At 49.2% G+C, this 24,532-nt stretch overlaps 1 protein-coding gene across 4 annotated transcripts in view; it reads left to right on the forward strand.

Annotated features, from left to right (window-relative positions):
* Nucleotides 1-21,014, forward strand: part of LOC140408304 (hematopoietic prostaglandin D synthase-like) — a 56,716-nt gene extending 35,702 nt beyond the window's left edge. For all 4 annotated transcript variants that reach the window (XM_072495319.1, XM_072495318.1, XM_072495320.1 and 1 more), the window contains 4 exons: nucleotides 11,312-11,404; nucleotides 11,542-11,651; nucleotides 17,883-17,981; nucleotides 19,464-21,014. In XM_072495319.1, the coding sequence (XP_072351420.1) occupies nucleotides 11,312-11,404; nucleotides 11,542-11,651; nucleotides 17,883-17,981; nucleotides 19,464-19,628 (467 nt within the window). In that variant the 3' untranslated portion in view covers nucleotides 19,629-21,014. The remainder of the gene's footprint in view (nucleotides 1-11,311; nucleotides 11,405-11,541; nucleotides 11,652-17,882; nucleotides 17,982-19,463) is intronic.
* Nucleotides 21,015-24,532: the final 3,518 nt, after the last annotated feature.

Here is a 24,532-nt window from a genome sequence, read left to right on the forward strand (position 1 = left end):
GGCTAACTGCTGGGAAGCAGCTGGAAACCAATTGCCATTATTAATCCTAGTGAATGGTGTATTCCATCATGTTCATTATTTGTCCCACAGCACAGAAACCGGAGTTGAAGCTGAAGACAGCAGGTTGCTGGGGAGTTAACAAACCTCCTTTAAATCCTCCCCCTTCCTGGAGCCATGGGATGTGGGCGGCACTGACAAGGCCAGTATCTGTTGCCTACGCCTAATTGCCTTGGCGATCTGCCGCCTTGAACTGTCATAATATACATCTATGTATATAATGGAGTGCAGACAGGCCGTGATTGACACACGGGATGACCAGCAAGCACACCCAACAGAGCAGCCAATCACCAGACAGGACACGACCACTATAAAGCCAGAGGACACCAGTTTCCCGCTCACTCTCGGGACCCAGCCTCTGAGACAGTCCGAGTTAGTGGGCTGGTAGATAGTAAGTCTGGTTAGGCTAGTATCAGGTTTCCAGTCAAGTCAGCATAGTGTCAACCCGCAGTTGAACATGTATAATAGTTTAGATGTTAAATAAAATTGTGTTGCATCTTATCAAGTGTTGGAGGTCTGTCTCTCGCTACACTGCATCAAGTGCAGTCCATATCGACCCAGCCTACCCAACACATCATGGTACCAGTGAGTGATGCTGAAAATTGATGGACCTACCTTGAGTGAATCAGCATTGACCAGCAAACAGCCATCTGGTGACATGGAAAACGTCCGCCCTCCTCCGCAGCTCCGCATCGCTGGCAACCTCTGTGCAAATTGGAAGATCTTCAACAAAAGTATCCAGAAGCCACCGACTTCGAGGCCACATCGGACGCCAGGAATATCGCACTATTCCTCTCCACAGCCGGGGACCACGCCATTCAAATCTACAACTCCCTTACATTCGCTGAAGGCGAAGACAAGACAAAATTTAAAACAGTCCTACTGACGTTCGACAGCCACTGGGACATTGAGGTGAATGAGAGCTTTGAACGGTATGTTTTCCAGCAGAGGCTTCAGGATAAGGATGAACCTTTTCAATCCTTTCTGACCCATCTCCGCATCCTCGCGCAGTCATGTAACTATGACTTGACCACTGATTCCATGATCCGGGATCAGATCGGTTTTGGGGTCCACTCCGATTCCCTTCGTCAGCAGCTCCTGAAAGTCAAGCTGCTCACCCTCACCATCGCCATCGAAACGTGCGTTCTCCACGAACATGCTAACAATCGGTACCCCCACATCAGGGCTGCAGAAACGGCAAAGCTAACCTCCCACGAGGCGGAACGGGTGCAGGCCATCGCACAAATGCAGGGCCTAAGTATCGACGAGAGTGGCCATTCCGCACGCTTTTTCCGGGCCCCTGCGCATGCGTGCCACAACCGAGGGGACGGCGAGACCGACGACCAGACTGCCCAGGTGCATACGTTGTTCGACCGCACTGCGCATGCGCGATGGCACATGGAACGCGTTGACGTCATGACGTGTCTGAATTGTGGCTCCGCCCATTTAAAGCGGCAATGTCTGGCAAAATCACGACGGGTATCTACAGTGTGGCAAGCTTGGCCACTACGCAGCCCTTTGCAGATCTGCTACACTGCCCAGCATCCAGCAATCCCAGCCGCGGTGCAGAAGCGTCCGTTTAATACAGCAGGCCATGCCAGACTCCGACCCCGACAGCCCAACAGATCCTGATGCTGCGTGCCTCAAATCTCCATACCGGGTGGGCATCATTACGAAGCATGCGCTGCCTTTCTCCAAGACAGCGAAGCACCTCCGGATCCTCAGCGTGGACGAGTGGTGTGCTGTCCTCACAGTCAACAAGGCTCGCATCCGGCTCAAACTGGACACCGGGCACCGGCGAACCTCATCTCCAAATCTGATCTCGACACCATCCGCGTCAGACCAAGCATTCTTCCACTGGCCTGTCAGCTCCTTGACTACAATGGTAATGCCATAGCAGCCAGTGGCTCATACCAGCTCGGAGTTTCCAGTCAGTCATTTTAAGCGACACTGCGATTTGAGATCGTGGGACCTGACAGAGCATCCCTGCTCGGTGCTCGGGTCTGCAAACTCCTGAACTTGGTTCAGCGAGTCCACACCATGTCATCCTCACAGGCGACGGCTTCACCTGATGAGAACTTCCAGGCTGAAATTGATGACATCACCACGCAGTACCACAGCGTGTTCGACAGAATGGGTACACTCCCATACCGATACAAAATCCTGCTCAAATCGAACGCCATCCCTGTGATCCACGCACCACGTCGGGTGCCGGCGCCCCTCAAGGACCGCGTCAAGCAGCAGTTACAGGACCTCCAGGACCAGGGCATCATATCAAAGGTCACAGAACCCACGGACTGGGTCAGCTCTATGGTCTGCGTCCGTCAGGGGAGCTTTGAATCTGCATCGACCTCAAGGATTTAAACCGCAATATCATGAGGGAACATTACCCGATATCAAAACGAGAAGAGTTGACCAGCGAGATGGCTCATGCCAAACTCTTTACGAAGCTGGACGGCTCCAAGGGGTTCTGGCAAATACAGCTGGATGCACCCAGTCGCAAGCTGTGCACATTCAACACCCCGTTCAGTCACTACTGCTACAACCGGATGCCTTTTGGCATCACTCTGCCTCAGAGATATTCCACCGCATCATGGAACAGATGATGGAGGGTATCGAGGGGGTGCGCGTGTATGTTTACAATGTCATAATCTGGTCCACAACTCCTCAAGAACATATTGATTGCCTCAAGCAGGTATTCCACAGAATCCATGAGCATGGCCTCCGACTCAACAGAGCGAAGTGCTCGTTCGGTCAATCAGTAATCAAATTCCTTAGTGACCACATCTCGCAGCAAGGCGTGCGGCTAGATGCTGACAAGGTCTCGGCGATCCCAGAGGACAAGAAGGCGGTCCTCCGCTTTCTAGGGATGATCAAATTCCTCGGGAAGTTCATTCCCAACATGGCGACACACACCACAGCCCTCTGTCATCTCGTCAAAAAGTCGAAGGAATTCCAGTGGCTGCCCGCTTATGAGAACGAATGGTGTGAGCTGAGGGCAAAACTCACCACAGCCCCGGTTCTGGCGTTCTTCGAACCTACCAAAGAGACCAAAATATCCACTGACGCGAGCCAGGACGGTATTGGGGTGGTGCTCCTTCAACGGGATGACTCCTCCTCATGGGCCCCAGTTGCGTATGCCTCCAGAGCCATGACGCCCACTGAGCAACGGTACGCTCAGATCGAGAAGGAATGCCTGGGCCTCCTAACGGGAATCGACAAATTTCACGACTGTGTGTGTGGCCTCCCAGAATTCACGGTTGAGACGGACCACAGGCCACTAGTCCACATAATCCAGAAGGATTTGAATGACATGACGCCTCGGTTACAACGAATCCTTCTCAACCTATGCCGCTATGACTTTGAACTTGTCTACACGCCAGGCAAAGAACTCATTGTTGCAGATGCCCTTTCCAGATCTATCACCACACCATGTGAACAAACTGACTTTGTCTGCCAAATCGATGCGCAGGTGCAATTTTGTGCCTCGAACCTTCCGGCCACTGATGAGAGGGTCATCCAAATTCGTGAGGAAACGGCCAAGGATCCTCTGCTACAGCGCGTGATGTAGCACCTCATGAATGGCTGGCAGAAGGGACAGTGTCCCCAGTTTTACAACGTCAAGAACGACCTGACGGTGGTGGACGGCATCCTCATGAAGCTCGATAGGATTGTGATTCCGCAGAGCATACGAGCTATGGTGCTCGGCCAACTCCACGAGGGTCACCTGGGGGTCGAGAAATGTCGACGCAAAGCTCGAGAGGCAGTCTATTGGCCGGGCATCAGCCAGAACGTTGCCAATACGGTCCTCAACTGCCCCACATGTCAGAAATTTCAGCCAGCTCAAACCAAAGAAACTGCAGCAACATGAGATAGTGACCTCCCCATGGTCCAAAGTCGGTGTCGACCTTTTCCACGCCAAGGGGCGTGACTATGTCCTCCTGATCGACTACTTCTCTAATTACCCTGAAGTGGTTAAACTATCCGACCTCACGTCGAAGGCGGTGATTAAAGCATGCAAAGGAACGTTTGCCAGGCATGGGATACCGCTCACGGTGATGAGTGACAACGGTCCCTGTTTTTACAGCCAGGAATGGTCTGATTTTGCCCGCCTATACAACTTGCGTCTCGTAACCTCCAGCCTCCACTACCCGCAGTCAAACGGGAAGGCCGAAAAAGGGGTCCATATTGTCAAGAGATTACCATGCAAGGCTGCAGACTCAGGCTCCGACTTCAACTTGGCGCTGCTGGCATACAGAGCATCCCCGCTGTCCACTGGGTTGTCTCCCGCGCAAGCATACGACGGTCATGCCACGGATCTCCCTGAGCTGGTCCCAACTGATCGTGTTCGCGTGCAGTTGCCTGACGGCGGCTGGTCCGCCACAGCTGTGGTGGTCAAGCAAGTGGCCCCGAGATCGTTCCTCGTCTGCATGGCTGATGTCTCCTTCCGACGACGCAACAGCCGGGCGCTGCGCAGAGTTCCATGCCCGCCACCTAACCATGATGTCCCGCCTCACACAATGCTTCCTCCGGACGTGCCCTGCCACAAGGCCACCGGTCTACCAGCAATCCTGACGACCTCTGCGACCACCGCATTGGCGGCAGTCCCGCCTATCCAAGTGCAGGCGGCCCCTGATCCACCCTTGAGGCGGTCAACCAGAATTTGTCGCCCGCCGCAGAGACTAAACTTATAGACTGAACTTTTGCACAACTGTGTTACCTTATCGTTTTGACCTCTGTAAATATCGTTTTTTACCGTTTCATCTGCCCTATATCCGCACTAGCGACACCTTCCTGTGTACATGAGGCCATTTTATCACATTCTGTATATAGTCACGCACATATACACATCCACACGCACATACACCTTAATATTTATTATCTCAACACACATGATACAAAAAAAAAGAAAAAAAGGGGGGGGGAGAGATGTCATAATATACATCTATGTATATAATGGAGTGCAGACAGGCAGTGATTGACAGACAGGATGACCAGTAAGCACACAGCACAGTGCAGCCAATCACCAGACAGGGCACTACCACTATAAAGCCAGAGGGCAGCAGTGTTCCCACTCTCTCTCGGGACCCAGCCTCTGAGACAGTCAGAGTTAGTGAGCTAGCCAGTGCAAACACCATGTGGTAGCTAGTAAGTCTGGTTAGGCTAGTATCAGGTCTCCAGTCAAGTCAGCATAGTGTCAACCCACAGTTGAACATGTATAATAGTTTAGATGTTAAATAAAATCGTGTTGCATCTTATCAAGTGTTGGAGGTCTGTCTCTCGCTACACTGCACCAAGTGCAGTCCACATCGACCCAGACTACCGAACACATCATGAACCGCTGAAGCCAGTGTGGTGTAGCCACACTGATTGCTGAAGGAAGGGGGTTCTAGGATTCTGACCTGGAATGGCAAAGGAATAGCTACGTATTCCCAAGTCAGGGTGGTGTGTGGTTTGGGGGGAAACTCGCAGGTGTGTGTCCCTGCTGCCTTTGTTCCTCTCGGTGGTAGAAGTCGCAGGTTTGGTAAATGCTGGCATGGGAGGATGGCAAAGTCAGCCATGGGTTCCTGATTGGTAACAGAGACTAATATTAATACTGCATAGATGGGTGCAGGTTGGTACCCTCCACCGTGGGCATGCCTGCTCAGCTTCACTATCTGGCCGTATAAAGGAGGATTTGCGCCCCGAGTGAGGTACTTGCACCTGCGACCCTGCCAAACAGGAGCCAACATCAGAGATGGCAGCAAGTGTCAGCTTGGCTTCGTTGGTAACATTTCATTTCTGAGCAAGAGGTTGGGGGTTTAAACCTCACTTAAGAACTCCATCTTGGCTGATACTTCAGTGCAGTTTTGAGAGAGTCACATTGTTAGAATTGCTACCCTTCGAATCAGATGTTAAACCAGGATGTATCTTAGCCCCATGGCATTACTGAAAGATGAGCTGGGGAATTCTCCTGGTATTCCAGCCAATACTTATCCAGTGGCCAACATGATCAAAACTGATTATTTATTCCACTGCTGTTGGTGGAACTGTGCCTTTGAAAACTGGCTGCTGTGTTTATTTACAAAAAAGTAAATGGCCAAGAAGCACTTTGGGATCCCGAACAATGGGAAAGATGTTGCTATGAATTGAAGTCTTACTTCAAAATTCCATTTTGTTTCTTTGACTGTTCATCGGTGCGCATGTGCAGTGCGGCCGCATTTGTTTTTATATGGTTGTAGCCTTTTGTTTTCAAGTTCGGGGGGCCAAAGGGACCATTGGGGCCAAAGGGACCCAAAACCATTTCCCCCATTTTTGTCAGCAACAAACAAGGTAAGAGAAAATGGTGGATCGCACCCGTCGGCTGGCGTGGGTCGCGAAGGTCGGCCAGCGTGCGTCGTGAAGGTTGACCGGTTGGTAAAAATGGGTCCCCGGAAAAAAAGTTTGGAAAACACTGGTCTAACCAATGTTCTGTGTCTCTCCCAGAACCTCGCTAATAAGGTAGACCAGCACATAGACCGCCCCTGCACAGCCAACCCCACTCTGCTCACACCCATGGCGCTGAGATGACCAGCCCCACGATTCGGGGAGGCTTCTGGAGGTGGTCGAGGCCACGAGGGATATCCTGTTCCCTCGAGGGTCCCGGTGGGTAACCTGGGAGGAAGTGGCAGTGGCCGTCAGCTCGGGCAGGGTGACCAGAAGGACCGGTACCCAGTGTCGCGAGGTCAACGACCCTCAGCGGGCTGCACAGGTGAGTTGGCACAGGCCCCAACACAACCCTTGACTCCGATGAGACTGCACCTGGCACCCCCTCCGCCCTCCCCCTCCACCACACGCATGTGGCTAATGATGCCCTCCATGTGTCTCCGCAGGAGAAGCTGTCCCACAGATGTCGGGATAGGGCCCAGACTGGCGGCGGGGTGCCGGACATCAGAATCCTCACCACATCCGAGGAATGGGCCTTGGAGGTGGTGGCCGTGGACAGAGCGGTCACGCTGAGATCAACACATTCTGCAGAGGTGAGGATCCATACTTAATGACCCATCCCTCCCACTGACCACATGTCCGTTCGCCCGCAATACCTCCAGCCGGCCCACCCGGGTTGTCTCCCCCACCCGCCTCCCAGGAGAGCTCCGAGGATGCCACCATATATGCGTCACGGCTGTCATCCCCACCCTCCACCAGCACAGAGACGCACATCGCGCTGGGCAATGTTGGTGGACACGATTCTGGTACACAATCTAGTGAGTACCACACAGTTGCAGAGGCACATCAGGTAGAGGCAATGGCGCCCAGGCGAGACAGCTGTTGGAGTTCTGCTGGATTCCAGGACCCAGCTGGATCCCAGTCAGATGCTGAGCCTCTGGAACATGTTTACCTGGAGCTGGTGCAGACGTTGGGATGCGGCCGTGACATTGAGGGGAATGTCCAATTGGTCCAGGAGTTCCAGAGGCTACGGGTGCAGGAGATGGCAGCAGCAATGCATGGCACCAAGGCCAACACTGCTAGGGTGGCAACCGCTGTGGCGCCTGGTGCACAACATCAGCAGCATGGAGGTATCCAAGGCGTGGCGCGGTCGGTGACTGCCATGGCTGAGGGCCTGAGTAGACTGTACGACTCGATGGGGACGTGACCCAGTACTCGGCGGACCTTGATGAAGCTCTACTGGACATGTCCTAGTCTCAGATGGGAATAGCTGCGGCACTGCGGAGCTTGGCCCAGTCACCTGAGGAGCATTGCTGAGGGCATTGTCTGGTGCAGAATGCGGAGCTACCAGGACTGTGCAGAAGATGGCATCAGCAATACACGGCATCAATGCAGAGCCAGGTGATGCAGAGGCAGTCGGGGCTCAGTCCTGCTGCCCCGCCGTCCCGAGGGAGCTGTCCTGGGCACCGACCGGGAGGAGGGGGCACTGCGGAGCTTGGCCCAGTCACCTGAGGAGCATTGCTGAGGGCATTGTCTGGTGCAGAATGCGGAGCTACCAGGACTGTGCAGAAGATGGCATCAGCAATACACGGCATCAATGCAGAGCCAGGTGATGCAGAGGCAGTCGGGGCTCAGTCCTGCTGCCCCGCCGTCCCGAGGGAGCTGTCCTGGGCACCGACCGGGAGGAGGGGGCACTGGGTGCCAACCCGCACCCATACCATGGTGTGGCGACGATGGCCACCAGCTCCCCGAGTTCCACCCCTCTGAACGATGCCCGCAGTGAGCGCTCAGGACAGGGTGACACGGCTGTGCATGTGCCACTGTCAAGTGAGCCCGGGCCCTTCAGACTCAAAGCCCCCAGAGGTCGCATGCCAGGGGCATCAAAGGCCAGGGGACCTGCTAAGCAGCAGCCTGCCTCCATGTCAGTTGTACATCCTGTGGAAACACCTCTAAGCAGCGGTAGAGCAAGGAAGACCAAGCACGTCGAAGATCACGTGCATCCATGACGCCTCGGATGGTGGCATCATTGGGAGAGTGGGGCAGTGTCACACACTGGTGTGAAACATTAAAAACCTTTCACCACAGCCAGTATGACGTCTTCTGTCACTTTCTTCCACAATATAGGCCGACCTCTGAACCCTTGCCCCATCCCCCCAGGCATGGGGCCTGCCCATCCCGACACACTGCATCCCGACACACTCCGCAAACAGGCAGGGTCAGATCATGGCATAGATTCTGGAGCACCCGCACTCAGCGGATTATCATCAACCCCCCCCTCTGCCCTCGGCAGTGACCCGCTGGCATTGCCAATACAGTCTCCGCACCCTGGATTGATTTAACAAAGACCGTGGGCGGGCGTGGGGTGGGGGGGGTGGGGGAGGGAATCGCATTGACGGACCACGTCCTCTGTGAAGCGGGCACGTGTGACGGCTTCCCTGGTCCTCCGGGCTTGCTGGACCCTTTCCATTGTTGCCTGTCCTGCAGCCTCTGCCCGATCCTCCAGTTCCTTCCCAGCATAGTCCTCCAGCCCCTGCTGGTCCGGCTCCTCCTCGGACGTTCCTCATCCTCCAGCACGCCACCCTGTGGTGACACAGCAGAACACCAGAAAGTGGGCGACCCTCCGGGGGCTACACTGCAGGATACCACCGGAGCGCTCGAGGCACTGGAACCACATTTTGAGCAGTCTTGATGCACCGCTTAATGGGTCTCATTGTATCGGGCCTCCACATTGCTATCCGCCATATTGGCGTCATTAGCCAGGTCCTAAGCTGATACCCCTTATCCCCCAATAGCCAGTCTTCCATCCTGGGGTGTCCTCAGGCCAGGGATGTCTGATTGCTCCAGGATGTAGGTGTCGTGCACACTCCCTGGAAAGCGTGCAGACACGTGCATGATCTTCATGTGGTGGTTGCACACAAGCTAGATATTCAGGGAGTGGAACCCCTTGCTGTTAACGTAGGGCACTCCAGGTGGCCTGGTGAGTACAGGGGGACATGCGTGCAGTCTGTCGGCCCCTGCACCTGGGGCATCATAGCGATGTCGGAGAATCCTGCTGTCCATCTTGTTGAGCTTAGTCTGTGTCAAAGGTTTATATGATTATCTGCCCGGGCAAACAGGGCATCCGTGACCGCTCAGAGGCACCTGTGGGCTGTATTGTGAGAGATCCACACCAGCCCCCGCTTGAGCCCTGGAATGATCCCGAGGCATAAATGTTCAGGGTTGCAGTGACGTTGACGGCCACGGCCAGTGGGTGTTCTCTTCCTCCTCCATGCGCTGCACCGTCTCCTTGTTGATGCAGATCCACCTGCGGGGCGCGCTGTCCGTCATCTGCTCGAAAGCCCAGCAACGCTTGCATACCCTGGGCCGAAGCGGGCCTTCTCCCTCTGGATCTGGCCCTGGCCTGCTGGGCAGCTGGGTCCTCGGGGTGTGGGGCGGGGCCCTGCACATGGGCCGCCATCTCTGGCTACGCTGTCTGGCCGCCCGGCCTGCCAGCAGCACAACAAGGGCAAGATCCGCGGGGTCCAATCTATCGTCCTTGCCGTTAAATATCTGTAAGGAGTTCCTCCGGCCGTAGACATGTCCCCGGGGCTGGGGCCCATCCCTTGGGTATTCAGACGTTGGCTTCTCCGCCCGGGATGTTGCCTCCCACAGTGTTCAGGCACAGTGTCCAAGTTTCACGGTCTGATTGGGATGCTAGGCAACAACCCCCACATGCCACGTGCCTGCCCACCCACGGGAATCCACTTCGGATGTGTGATGCGCTCACTTAACTGTGATTGCCAATTCCCTCCTCGCAATAGCCTTCAGCCGCACGGCCAGTCAGTGGAGGTTACGGGTGGTCAGTGAGGCAGACAGACTAGGGACTAGGATTGCCCCCGGAATGGGCACATTATCCAGGGGTTGGCATGGCGTTTGTCCTGCCCCACCAGTTCCGATACTCCCACCCCCATGGGGGACCACCCCAGCCGTGAGTAGCCCCCAAGCACAGGGGCAGCAAGCCCAGTGCACCCGGGCCCATTGCCTGTGAGTGAAGATGGTGGTCCTCAGCAGTCCTTCCGCCAGTTTCACGTTTTTGTAAAGTACTAATCGGCACCAGCGTGACCACTGCATCAGGCCGCTGGATCACGGGAGCCCCTTGGATATGGGGTGGCTCCCGTTAAGTATATGGAAATAGGGCTTAAGTGGTGATTATTAGTTTCTTGCCACGTTATGGCGGGATCCCGATTTTGCCTACGGGAATGGGCCGGTTGCATCGCAAACTGTTTGGCGCCTGACGCAGTTCTCGATTTTGGCCCCTCCTGCAATTCAGCAGCCTCGTCGTACACTCACTCGAGCACAACAAGGCCATTGAATCGCCCCCTCATTCCTTAATTAATAGTGCAACACCACCTCCCTTTTCACACCCTCCACTCTCTTGCCTAAAAATCCTATACCTCGGAATGTTAAGGTGCCCTTCCTCAACCATGTTCCTGTGATGGCAACAATGTCACAATTTCATGTGCCAATCCACACCCTTAACTCATCAGTTTTACCTATTACCCTCCTGGCATTAAAGTAAAGACCATCCATCCAGCCTTGTCTTATTCTCTTGCCTTTCAACATAGCTGAACTCTGACTTACTTGCTTTACTGTAGCATGATGTGAACAACTAATACCCTCCCCCTGCCAAACTCATTTAGTTATGTAGCACCTTTCAAAACCTCAGGAGGCCCAAAAGCACTTTACAATCGAGGAAGCACTTTTTGAAGCATTGTAACGAAGGAAACCTAAAAGTGCAATACTATGATTACATCTGGCGGGATTGGATTTCACACTCACTAACTTGGACTCTGTGTGATTCTCTCTTCAGCTCTGATTTTCAAACAAATTCCAGTTCTGAATGTGGATAATATCATCATCAACCAGAGCTCGGCTATTGCAAGATATTTGGCCAGAGAAACAGGTACCATTGGTCAATGCAGTTAATTTCATTTTTAATATTTCCGTGCCAATACAATCATGATCGGAGTTCAGTGGGATCTATTTTCCAGTCCGACAATGACATATTTTCCATTCATTTTTTAAAAATTGTTTCTTTAGGCTTAGCGGGAAAAAGCAACCTTGAACAAGCTCGGGTGGATGCCATTGTAGACACAATAAATGATTTCATGAATATGTTCCCCTGGACCGAGAAGAACCAAGTTGTGAAAGTACGATTGAATTTCAAATGTTTATAAGGTGGAGAAGTGCTTGTAGTTGAGATAAAATGTGCTTTTCTGATGCCGATGTTGCTCACTGGGTAACACTCTCGCTTCTAAATGGGGGTCCCAAGCCTCAACCCAGAGACTTGAGCGTCATCTACGTCGACACTTCCAGTGTGGTACAGAGGGAGGGAGTGCTGCATAAGAACACAAGGAATAGGAATAAGGAATGCTCTGCCATTCAATAAGATCATGACTATTGATTATGGCCTTAACTCCACTTTTCTGCGCCCCCCCGCCCCCCCCCCCCCCCCACACCAAAACGTTTGACTCCCTTATCAATCAAAGATTTGTGTAACTCAGCCTTGAATACATTGAATTACACAGCCTCCACTGCTCGTTCGAGAAGTCCAACACTAATGTACGTCTGAGGGACGAAATTCCTCCTCCTCTCAGTCTTAAAATAACTTCATCTTTCCTTATTTTGAAACTGTGCCCCAGTTCTTAATTTGGCTCACAAGGGGAAACATCCTCTCAGCATCTAACCTGTCGAGCCCCCCTCAGAATTGTGTGTTAGATCACCTCTACTTCTTCTAAACCCCCAAAGAGTATAGGCCCAACCTTCCCTCAAGGCAAACCCCCTAATCTCAGGGATAAGCCTAGTGAATCTTCCCTGAAGTCTCCAATGCAAGTATTAGAGGCGCCATCATTCAGAAGAGATACTAAAACGTAGGCCCTGACCCTCTTCTCAAGGGGATGTGGAGGATTCCATTGCATTATTTCAAAGAAGAGACTGGGGTTTCCCCAGGGGCTCTGGACGATGTTCATTATGTGGTGATGACCAGATAAAATGTTTCTCCTGATTTAAGAAAGGATATAAATCCAATAGGAACTCCAAGGTTCACTCAACTATGACGTAGGATGGGGAGGGTATTCTCATGAAGAAACGTTTGATAGGCTAGAGTTTAGAAGATTGAGAGGTGATCTTATTGAAACATAAGATCCTGAATGGGCTTGACAGGGTGGATGCTGAGAGGATGGTCTCCCCTTGTGGGAGAAACTAGAACTAGGGGACACAGTTTAAAAGTAAGAGGTGTTATTTCTCGCGCAGAACTTTTTTTTCGAGGGCCGTGAAGCTTTGGAACACTTCCCCAGGCAGGATCAAATGACTATTTTTAAGATAGTAGTACATAAATTCTTGACTAATAAGTGAGTTAAAGATTATAAGGGGTAGCCACAATATGGAGTTGAGGTCATAATCTGATCAGCCTTGATCTTATCGAATGGCAGAGCTGGCTTCAAGGGCCAAATAGCCAATTCCTGTTCCTAATTTGCATGCATCTATGTAGAACATAGAACATTACAGCGCAGTACAGGCCCTTCGGCCCTCGATGTTGCGCCGACCTGTGAAATTACTCCAAAGCCCATCTACACTATTCCCTTATTGTCCATATGTCTATCCAATGACCATTTGAATGCCCTTAGTGTTGGCGAGTCCACTACTGTTGCAGACAGGGCATTTCACGCCCTTCCTACTCTCTGAGTAAAGAACCTACCTCTGACATCTGTCATATCTATCTCCCCTCAATTTAAAGCTATGTCCCCTCATGTTAGATATCACCATCCGAGGAAAAAGGCTCTCACTGTCCACCCTATCCAATCCTCTGATCATCTTGTATGCCTCAATTAAGTCACCTGTTAACCTTCTTCTCTCTAACGAAAACAGCCTCAAGTCCCTCAGCCTTTCCTCATAAGATCTTCCCTCCATACGAGGCAACATTCTGGTAAATCTTCTCTGCACCCTTTCCAATGCTTCCACGTCCTTCCTATAATGCGGCGACCAGAATTGCACGCAATACTCCAAATGCGGCCGCACCAGAGTTTTGTACAGCTGCATCATGACCTCATGGCTCCGAAACTCAATCCCTCGACCAATAAAAGCTAACACACCGTACGCCTTCTTAACAACCCTCTCAACCTGGGTGGCAACTTTCAGGGGTCTATGTACATGGACACCAAGATCTCTCTGCTCATCCACACTGCCAAGAATCTTACCATTAGCCCAGTACTCGGTCTTCCTGTTATTCCTTCCAAAATGAATCACCTCACACTTTTCTGCATTAAACTCCATTTGCCACCTCTCAGCCCAATGCTGCAACTTATCTATGTCCCTCTGTAACTTGTAACATCCTTCCGCACTGTCCACAACCCCACCGACTTTAGTGTCATCTGCAAATTTATTCACCCATCCTTCTATGCCCTCCTCCAGGTCATTTATAAAAATGACAAACAGCAGTGGCTCCAAAACAGATCCTTGTGGTACACTACTAGTAACTGGACTCCAGTCTGAACATTTCCTATCAACCACCACCCTTGGTCTTCTTCCAGCTAGCCAATTTCTGATCCAAATTGAATCCCATGCCTCGGTATTTTCTGCAGTAGCCTACCGTAGGGAACCTTATCAAATGCTTTACTGAAATCCATATACACCACGTCAACTGCTTTACCCTCATCTACCTGTTTGGTCACCTTCTCAAAGAACTCAATAAGGTTGGTGAGGCACGACCTACCCTTCACAAAACCGTGTTGACTATTTCTAATCAAATTATTCCTTTCTAGATGATTATACATCCTATCTTTATAAACCTTTCCAAGATTTTGCCCACAACAGAAGTAAGGCTCACTGGTCTATGGTTACCGGGGTTGTCTCTACTCCCCTTCTTGAACAAGGGGACAACGTTTGCTATCCTCCTGTCTTCTGGCACTATTCCTGTAGACAAAGATGACTTAAAGATTAAAGCCAAAGGCTCAGAAATCTCCTCCCTAGCTTCCCAGAGAATCCTAGGATAAATCCCATCCGGCCCAGGGGACTTATCTATTTTCACACTTTCCAGAATTGCTAACACCTCCTCCTTATGAACCTCAAGCCCTTCTAGTCTAGTAGCCTGAATCTCAGTATTCTCCTCGACAACATTGTCTTTTTCCTGTGTGAATACTGACAAAAAATATTCATTTAGCACCTCTCCTATCTCCTTGGACTCCAAGCACAACTTCCCACTACTGTCCTTGACTGGCCCTACTCTTACCCTATTCATTCATTTATTCCTGACATATCTATAGAAAGCTTTAGGGTTATCCTTGATCCTACCTGCCAAAGACTTCTCATGTGCCCTACTGGCTCTTCTTGGCTCTCTCTTTAGATCCTTCCTAGCTAACTTGTAACTCTCGAGCGCCCTAACTGAACCTTCATGTCTCATCTTTACATAAGCCTCCTTCTTCCTCTTGACAAGTGTTTCGACTGCCTTAGTAAACCACTGTTCCCTTGCTCGACCACTTTCTCCCTGCCTGACAGGTACATACTTATCAAGGACACGCAGTAGCTGTTCTTTGAACAAGCTCCACATTTCCATTGTGCCCATCCCCTGCAGTTTTCCTCTCCATCCTATGCATCCTAAGTCTTGCCTCATCGCATCATAATTGCCTTTCCCCCAGATATAACTCTTGCCCTGCGGTATATACCTATCTCTTTCCATCACTAAAGTAAATGTAATCGAATTGTGGTCACTATCACCAAAGTGCTCAACTCCCTCCAAATCTAACACCTGTCCTGGTTCAGTACGCAGTACCAACTCCAGTATGGCCTCGCCTCTCGTTGGCCTATCTACATACTGTGTTAGGAAACCCTCCTGCACACATTGGACAAAAACGTACCCATCTAAAGTACTCGAACTATAGCGTTTCCAGTCAATATTTGGAAAGTTAAAGTCCCCCATAACAACTACCCTGTTGCTTTCGCTCCTATCCAGAATCATCTTTGCAATCCTTTCCTCTACATCTCTGGAACTTTTCGGAGGCCTATAGAAAACCCCTAACAGGGTGACCTCCTTTCCTGTTTCTAACCTCCATTCATACTACCTCAGAAGATGAGTTCTCATCAAACGTCCTTTCTGCCACCATAATACTGTCCTTGACTAACAATGCCACCCCTCCCCCCCTTTACCACCTTCCCTGAGCTTACTGAAGTATCTAAACCCCGGCACCTGCAACAACCATTCCTGTCCCTGCTCTATCCATGTCTCCGAAATGGCCACAACATCGAAGTCCCAGGTACCAACCCATGCCGCAAGTTCACCCATCTTATTCCGGATGCTCCTGGCATTGAAGAAGACACACTTTAAACCACCTTCCTGCCTGCCGGTACACTCCTGCAACTTTGAAACCTTACTCATGACCTCACTACTCTCAACCTCCTGTATACTGGAGCTCCAATTCAGGTTCCGAAGCCCCTCCTGAACTAGTTTAAATCCTCCCGAAGAGCATTAGCAAATTTCCCCCCCAGGATATTGGTACCTCTCTGGCCCAGGTGTAGACCATCCCGCTTGTAGAGGTCCCACCGACCCCAGAATGAGCCCCAATTATCCAGAAATCTGAAACTCTCCCTCCTGCACCATCCCTGTAGCCACGTGTTCAACTCCTCTCTCTCTCCCTATGCCTCGTCTCGCTATCACGTGGCATGGGTAACAACCCAGAGATAATAACTCTGTTTGTCCTAGATCGAAGTTTCCACCCTAGCTCCCTGAATTCCTGCCTTACATCCCTATCCCCTTTCCTACCTATGTCGTTGGTACCTATGTGCACCACGACTTGGGGCTGCTCCCCCTCCCCCTTAAGGATCCCAAAAACACAATCCGAGACATCACGCACCCTGGCACCTGGGAGGCAACACACCAACCGCCTCTCGTTCCCACAGAATCTCATCTATCCCCTTAACTATGGAGTCTCCAATGACTAATGCTCTACTCCTCTCCCCCCTTCACTTCTGAGCAACAGGGACAAACTCTGTGCCAGAGACATGTACCCCATGGCTTACCCCTGGTAAGTCCCCCCCCAACAGTGTCCAAAGCGGTATATTTGTTGCTAAGGGGAACGACCACAGGGGATCCCTGTACTGACTGCTTCCTCCCAGCCCCTCTCACCGTCACCCATCTATCTTTATTCTTTGGAGTAACTACATCCCTGAAGCTTCTATCTATGACCACCTCTGCTTCCTGAATGATCCGAAGTTCATCCAGCTCCAGTTCCCTAAATCGGTTTCTGAGGAGCTGGAGATGGGTGCACTTCCCACAGATGAAATCAGGGACACTGACGGCGTCCCTCACCTCAAACATTCTGCAGGAGGAACATTGCACTACCTTCCCTGCTATCCCCTCTAGATAAAAAAAGAAAAAGAAAGAAAGAGCTTACCTGTTATTCACCCCCTTCTTAGCAAGCACTCACTCAGCAACCTCTGCGCCCCACACGATAACACCTGAGGGAACATAAAAGAAAAACTACTTACCAGTCACCAGCCAGACACTTACCTGCAGGCTGTGACGTCACGGTTCAACTTCTTTCTACTTCTACCTGCCCTCGGGCCTTCCTCTTGATCTTTACAGCGGTTGGTTTTTTTTGGTCAGAGGAGGGGGTAGGGAGGGAAACACTGAAGAAGTGTTTCGGGTTTAAGTGTCACTTGACAACAGCTCCTTCACAAACCACCTTCAAGTTAGGGTGAGCACAACGGATGTGTGCAAATTTCCCCTGCAACAGCCAATCAGCAGCTCCGCTCTACTGCCCTCTGCTGGATGCTTGTCTTCACTTGAACAGCTAGGGTCTCTTGCTCAGGTACACCTTCAAGTTAGGGTGAGCACAATGGATGTATGCAAGTTTCCCCCGCAACAGCCAATCAGCAGCTCCGCTCTACTGCCCTCTGCTGGATCAATCTGTAAGCAGATTGCTTTTAACCTTTAAGATACTGAGCTAAACCTCTGACCCCCATATGCTCTCCATTGTAAAGAGCTCCACCCTCCATTGGTAGTATCGCTGGCTTTTAAAGCAGACCGAGGCAGGCCAGCAGCACGGTTCAATTCCCGTACCAGCCTCTCTGAACAGGCGCCGGAATGTGGTGACTAGGGGGCTTGAAAAAAAATGAAAATGAAATGAAAAGTGCTTATTGTCACAAGTAGGCTTCAAATGAAGTTACTGTGAAAAGCCCCTAGTCGCCACATTCCGGCGCCTGTTCGGGGAGGCTGGTACGGCTTTTCACAGTAACTTAATTTGAAGCCTACTTGTGACAATAAGCGATTTTCATTTCATTTAATTTTCATTTCATAGAGGAAGTGTATTAAACTGTTTCTAATGTATAATTTTTAAGACTCTGTGAGCTGGTTTATCTGGAAGATGTAACTACTTTCTCCTTTTTAGCAAAAGATTATGGAAGATGTTTTCGCCAATAATATCCCTTTACTTCTTGATGGTTTAAGCAAGCTCTTGGGAGACCAAATGTGGTTTGTTGGTGATTCAGTGAGTATAATTTATTTAAGTTTAATTTAATAATCTTTTTATTGTCACAAGTAGGTTACATTACCACTGCAATGATGTTACTGTGAAAAGCCCCTAGTCGCCACATTCCGGCGTCTGTTCGGGTACACTGAGAATTCAGAATGTCCAAATTACCTATCAGCACGTCTTTTGGGACTTGTGGGAGGAAACCCGAGCAACTGGAGGAAACCCACTCAGGCACAGGGAGAACGTGCAGACTGCGCATAGACAGTGACCCAAGCCGGGAATTGAACCTGGGACCCGAGGGCTGTTGCTAACCACTGTGCTGCCCATTAAAACTCACCTGCAGGAGATTCACAGCAGAGATCAACCAGAGAGACCGAGTGGCCATTCCTGGCTGGGATGCTTGCCCAGTACGCAAGTTGGTAAAGGCACTACAACTGGCCTCTGATTTCCTGGGGCAGTAAGGGATAAAACCCTGCTCCAAATTGAGTTAGCGAATGGTATGTGTGTGTATGCCAGGAGAGGCTTGTGACCCAAGGCTTGCGACCCAATCGGGCCTGGCTTAGCTGTGATGTCCCATTGCCAGATAACAATCTACAAGTATATATCTCCATTCATGCATCTTATATCAGGATACAGGTTATGAGCAACTTGAGACACCACGTGGTGTAGCATGTTTGATGGAGCTGTGGGCTCCAAACCCCTCCATCACTGGGATTTCTGTTGCCTCATGCCTGTCTGATTAATTGGTAGAGATCGATTGTTATGATTACTCATCAGCTCCATGGCATTCTGCAACCGCCAGGATCGTCGAAGGTAAACTAGATGGACCCCATTTTCATTCAGCAATTCATGTTTGCCTAAATCTTTTTTAAATTTGCTCATGGGGCGTGGGCGTCGCAGGCTGTGCCAGCATTTATTACCCATCCTGATTGCCCTTGAGGGGGCAGTCAAGAGTCAGCCACATTGCTGTGGGTCTGGAGTCACATGTAGGCCAGACCGGGTAAGGATGACAGATTTCCTTCCCGAAAGGACATTAGTGAACCAGATGGGATTTTACAACAATGGTTTCATAGTCATCATTAGAGTTTTAATTCAAGATTTTTTTTTAAAAAAAATTTTTTAATTGAATTAAATTTCACCATCTGTAGTGGTAAGATTTGAACCTGGGGCCCCAGAGCATTACTCTGGGTCCCTGGTTTACTAGTCCAAGTGGTAATACCACTAGCCACCACCTCCCGTATGAAAGATCACAAAAGTGACTGGATAGCAGCCTATTCCGTTGGAAGATGGGGGAGGAAACATTGATCCATTACAGAGGGAAAATCAGTTAAACATTAAAATAGGATGCCTAAAGGATAAACTATGGGCAGTGAGGATAATGTTCTGTTTAAGCTGACCACACACAGCAAGATAGTAGCCATTATGCGACAACTGTTGATTATATTGAACTCTAATTCTGCAAAGTGGCCATTTTAAAAATGATATTTTTGTTTATAGGTTACCTGGGCTGACTTCCATTGGGCCGTCTGTTCCATCACCCTCACCAATCTAAATGTTGACACCTTGCACAACCATCCCACATTGTTAGCTTTGAAAGAACGCGTGGAAGCTCTCCCTAAAATTGCAGCCTGGATAGAACAGAGACCAAAAACTCCATTGTAACATTACAGCATTGACCTTCACTTAACAGTGCTTATTGCAGTTCAGAAAATGGAATTTTATTTTCTAAACGACAGTATAATTCTTTAAACTGTATTTATTAATCAGTGTTGGTTCTGTAATAATAGATTTCAAACATTTCACTTTTTTCAAGTTTCGCGTTTGCAAGCTATTCGTTCAAACTTGACAGACTGTATAGACCAAGCTTGCTTTCCCTTCAGTTGAAAAGATTAAAGGGTGATCTAGTGGAAATATTTAACGATTATAGGATTTGATAAGGTAGAGAGAGAAATTAACCTTCTGAACAAGGAGGCATGAACTAAAATTAGAGTTAGGCCATTCTGGCGTGATATTTGGAAAAGCAAAGATAAGGGATTTTTAGGTTTATGGGGGTAACACTTGAAATAAGGTAGTTTTAGGTGGGATTAATTTAATGTTTCTTAGCCTGGAAGGGACCTGTGGTTGGATTTAAGCTAGACAATTGTGTTTGTATGTGTGGGGTTGGTTTCCGTTCCAACTGTGCTTCCATTGTGATAGAGAGCGATGGTGTGAAAGATCAAAAGCCAAGTAGAGGAATGCAGTGGTGCTTAACAACTAGCCCTTGTAAGGCAAAACAAAAGCTTTCCTATGTCCGTAGCTTCTTTTTTTTTTATAAACTGAAAAGCCAGACCAGCAGCAGATACATAGTCGGAGAGGGACATCTCCTGGAGCACTGCTGAAAGCAGGTGGTGATGGGCAGCTAGAGAGGGAACGTCTCTCCCTTTGCCAGAAATCATACGATGAAGTAATAGTTAAGAAAAGCCAAATGTAGAAATCTGAAGGACAGCTACTTGAGGAAATTGTGGTCTGAGGTTACTGAACAGTCCCGTATTCTCGCACCTTTAAAGACGGACGGAGAATGCCAGAAAGATCTGAAGTGATTTTCAGGTTTGTGAGATTTTACAACAGCCCGTGGAATGTGAATTGAAATGTGTGTGGAAATTGGTGTCTGGACCTAGAGTACGTAAAAGCGATCGAGACAAAGACATCCTGAAAGGGGTTGGTTTAAAACCTGGAGTGGATTTCACAATGCAACCGGATAATAGAAAGTCTTATTACAAGAGAAGATTTTTAAAAGTTTTGGGAGTGGGGTTTGAAGACTCATGTGACAATCTTTTGGGTGCATAGAGGTGATATTCATAGTCACTAACCTGGCTTCAGAGAAGAATGTTAATTACCACTGCAAATCTCTGTTTTAAAAAGGACTTTGTGTTAATGAGAGTATTGTAGGTGCCAATGTCATTTGTGTTAATTGTATATTTGTTAAGCTAAGGCGGGGGGGGGGGAAATAAAGGAGTATTATATTCCAATTTTTTCATGTTTTAATAAATATATTTCTCGCTAAAACTACTTAGTGGTCCTGATTCTTCATCCATGTGAAGAACATCTACCTGTACTATCCAAATGCATTAAAGTATTTTCTCCTAAAACTTGCAGCCACATCTGTGGCTAGCCAACGATTGATGGATATGGCTGAATTGACTGTGATTGAGGCATTTCCCGATTGGACGGCACTCTCTGAACAATCCTGCATGTGCTACGAATTACATTCCTGCATGTGCTAAGAATTACACTAACAACCAATTTAAGATTTTCAGTCGATCTTGCAATGTGGCTCATTTAGAAGCAACATATTTGTATGCAGGGCCCGGTCCTCTGCGTAGAAAAAAATATGTCCAGGCATTGCACATTTTTAGATCAAATAAAAGCACGGGGTGCAACTGTATTCCTCATGGAAATGACTTGACCAGAGTTGACATGCCTTTTTTTGAATTTAAACAAAGGTTTGAGGGATAGCAGTTCCCTGGTGCATTCTCCACGGCAACACCTCGACTAGAGTGTGCTTGCCAACCAATCAAAACCCTTCTCCCAAGCAATGTAAATGGTTGTTCCCTTTGAAATTTGGCGTTCTTGCATCTGCCCTGCTGAGTTTAAGGCAAAAAGCTTCAACAGCATCTCTTTTTTTTTCAGCAACTTTTCCATGGTGACCAAAACATTCACCGAAGTGTTGATGTATCACCTAAATCCAATCATCTATTTCACCACCTGAAAAATTAAATTAAGGGATTCAGTAGTTTAAACTTCCAGTTTTTGCTGTGCGCTAATACTGCAATGCGATTTGTCTGTTTGCCTGTATCATTGTTGCTGGATGCCCAGAGATCCCCTTAACTTGGTGCAAGATTTAAAACGGCTGCTAAGAACGGGGAAATCCATCCACAGATCACTGGATCTTTGGTGACAGCTTTCTTGGAAGTCAGCAATGAGTCCATTTACTTCGGCACTGACCACAATTCCAAGCTTAGGCTGGGATTTTCCGGAACCGCTGTGGCCAAACCACCAAAAGTCCATTAAATTTCCGCAGGACCTGAATACTGAGGATAACATGCAATTGTTCTTTACCGTCAATTATAATTCATTAAAAAGTCAAGTACAGACACCACATCAAATTTTGCAGACAAGCATAAAAATAGGGAATAATGGCGATAAGGTCTGTCACCAATCACCTCTTTAACCTGTGATTATCCCTCTCTCCAGTTGCTCCGTCTGGACCTGTAGACTTAATTACCTGCAAAGACTCGCATTCAAAGTATTGTATTGCATCGTTGACTTTGTCTATATATATGTTTCTGGAACCCACCTCTTCAGCAGTGCTCCGAAAGCTAGTGACATCGAAACAAACCTGTTGGACTTTAACCTGGTGTTGTAAGACTTCTTACTGTGCTCACCCCAGTCCAACGCCGGCATCGCCACATCACAACAATCACTGAAGTGCCTAAGCAGATTGGGGGTTGGGGGGGGGGGGCGGTTTGCCAATGATGGATGTCAGGTTTATAGTACAATAAGAACTTGGTTGAATATAGAAAATTTAGAGCAGGCTTGTCTAACACCCCCCTGGCCTGCGGGGCCACAACCCATCCCCTGAAGCCTCTGTAATCCGCCTGCGAACTTTCATTCAACTTACCTGTAATGTGAAGAGCAAGATCTGCAAATATCTGCCTGTGCATGGAGGCTGCTTCTTCCCGCCGTTTGCACAGCGGCGAGCCTATCAACAACTTCAGGAGATGATCAGTTTCTCATTGGATGAGCAGTGAGTATTGTGAAGCTAATTGGCTGTTCCTTTGTTTTCAGAGCACGTGGGCTCTTGCCCTCCTGCACAGGGCAAGATGGCGGACCAAACAGGGAGGCCACGGGAAAAAGTGGGAGGGGAGAGAAAGGACAGCAAACAAGGGCTCAGGGCAGTGTCATGATATTCAAGTGACCATCACAGCACATACACACATACATAATGATAGACAGAGCAACGTACCAATTAGCACATAACACGACAGCCAATCACAGACAAGAGCATACACAGTACAAAACAAGAAACACAACACTTCCTGGGCAGTCCATCAGGAGACGGCACAGGGCAAGAACCTCAAAGCCAGACACTCACACAGTCACCACGTGCTGAGTACCAAGTTTGTTATATAAATAGTTTAAAGGAATAAAACTGCGTTGTACCAATCGCAACCGTGTTGGTTCGTCTGTATCTCAGAGCACCCAACACTTCAGGCAGGAGCTGTAAGCAGGAAGAATCAAGTGTCAACCAATTGGGTGATAGGCAAGGCAGGCCCCAGTGTGGTTGGCAGTCGGGTAGGCCCGCCAAAATAAGAAGGGAGCCCGGCTGACGGCTCCCAACCAATTCCTCCTGGAATGGTATCCAAACTCTAAATGGAATGTACATGTGTGCATGAAGAGTCTGAATGTGTGAGACATCGAGTGAGAAAGTAAGAAAGGCTGATTTCTGTATGAGAGAACCCAGAGACTTGGCAAGAGTCAGAAACACAAATCAGGCCTTCCAGCTTCTCCCTCCCCAAAATCCAATCCGCAAAGCAGTTTGGCAGAGGACAACTGCACAGGCTGAAAGGTAACCCACTTCCGCCACCTGTTTCTGTATGAATTTTGCTGAGGCCAGCATGGAATATATGCTACCAGAGGCGAATGCAAGGTCCGTGCTCGTTACACATAACTTTTTAAAAAATATATTTAAAATTTTATTCCGGAAAAAGGCAAAATGTTGCATACAAAACCATATAAATACATAACACAAACATAAAATGTCATTTTTTTTGAACAAACAAATTAAACATAATCCCGAAAAACCTTAACCCCCCCCCCCCCCCCCTGCTGCTAACCACAAACAGATCCTGGAAGAAGGCGTTGAACAGCTTCCACCTGGATAGGAAGGGGTTTCCTCCAACCCTCTAATGCCATACTTAAACTTTTCCAACCTCAAACATAGCCAAGTCCACTGACCATGCAGAGGCCCTCAGTGGCACCGCCGACCTCCATCCAAGCAGGACTCGTCGCCAGGCAATCAGAGAGGCAAAGGCCAAGACATCAGCCTTCCTCCCTCAAGAAGCTCCGGTAAGTCCGACACCCCAAATATCACCACCAATGGACACGACTCCAACCTGACCCCCACGATCTCCGACATAATCTCAAAAAGAGACCCAGAACTTAACCAGCTTAGGGCAGGACCACAACATACGCGAATGGTTCCCCTTAAACAACATTCACACCTATCCTCTGCTCTAGGGAAGAACCCACTCATGCACACCCTAAAGACCACGCTAAAATGTATCAGGCTCAGCCTGGCAGAGGAAAAGGTGGAATTCACCCTAAACAAAAAATATATATACACATACATAGTAGGTAACTGAGGGAATGTAGAATTCCTTACGAACAAAGTCCCGCACCTGCAGATACCCAAATGCACTCCTTCTCGGGAATTCAAATTTCTCCAACAACTTCACCATTCCCGCAAATCTACCTTCCACAAACTGCTGAACCTCTCGATCTCAAAGAACAAAAGACAAAGAACA

The sequence above is a fragment of the Scyliorhinus torazame genome, chromosome 3 (assembly GCF_047496885.1).
Source record: "Scyliorhinus torazame isolate Kashiwa2021f chromosome 3, sScyTor2.1, whole genome shotgun sequence".
Taxonomy (NCBI): domain Eukaryota; kingdom Metazoa; phylum Chordata; class Chondrichthyes; order Carcharhiniformes; family Scyliorhinidae; genus Scyliorhinus; species Scyliorhinus torazame.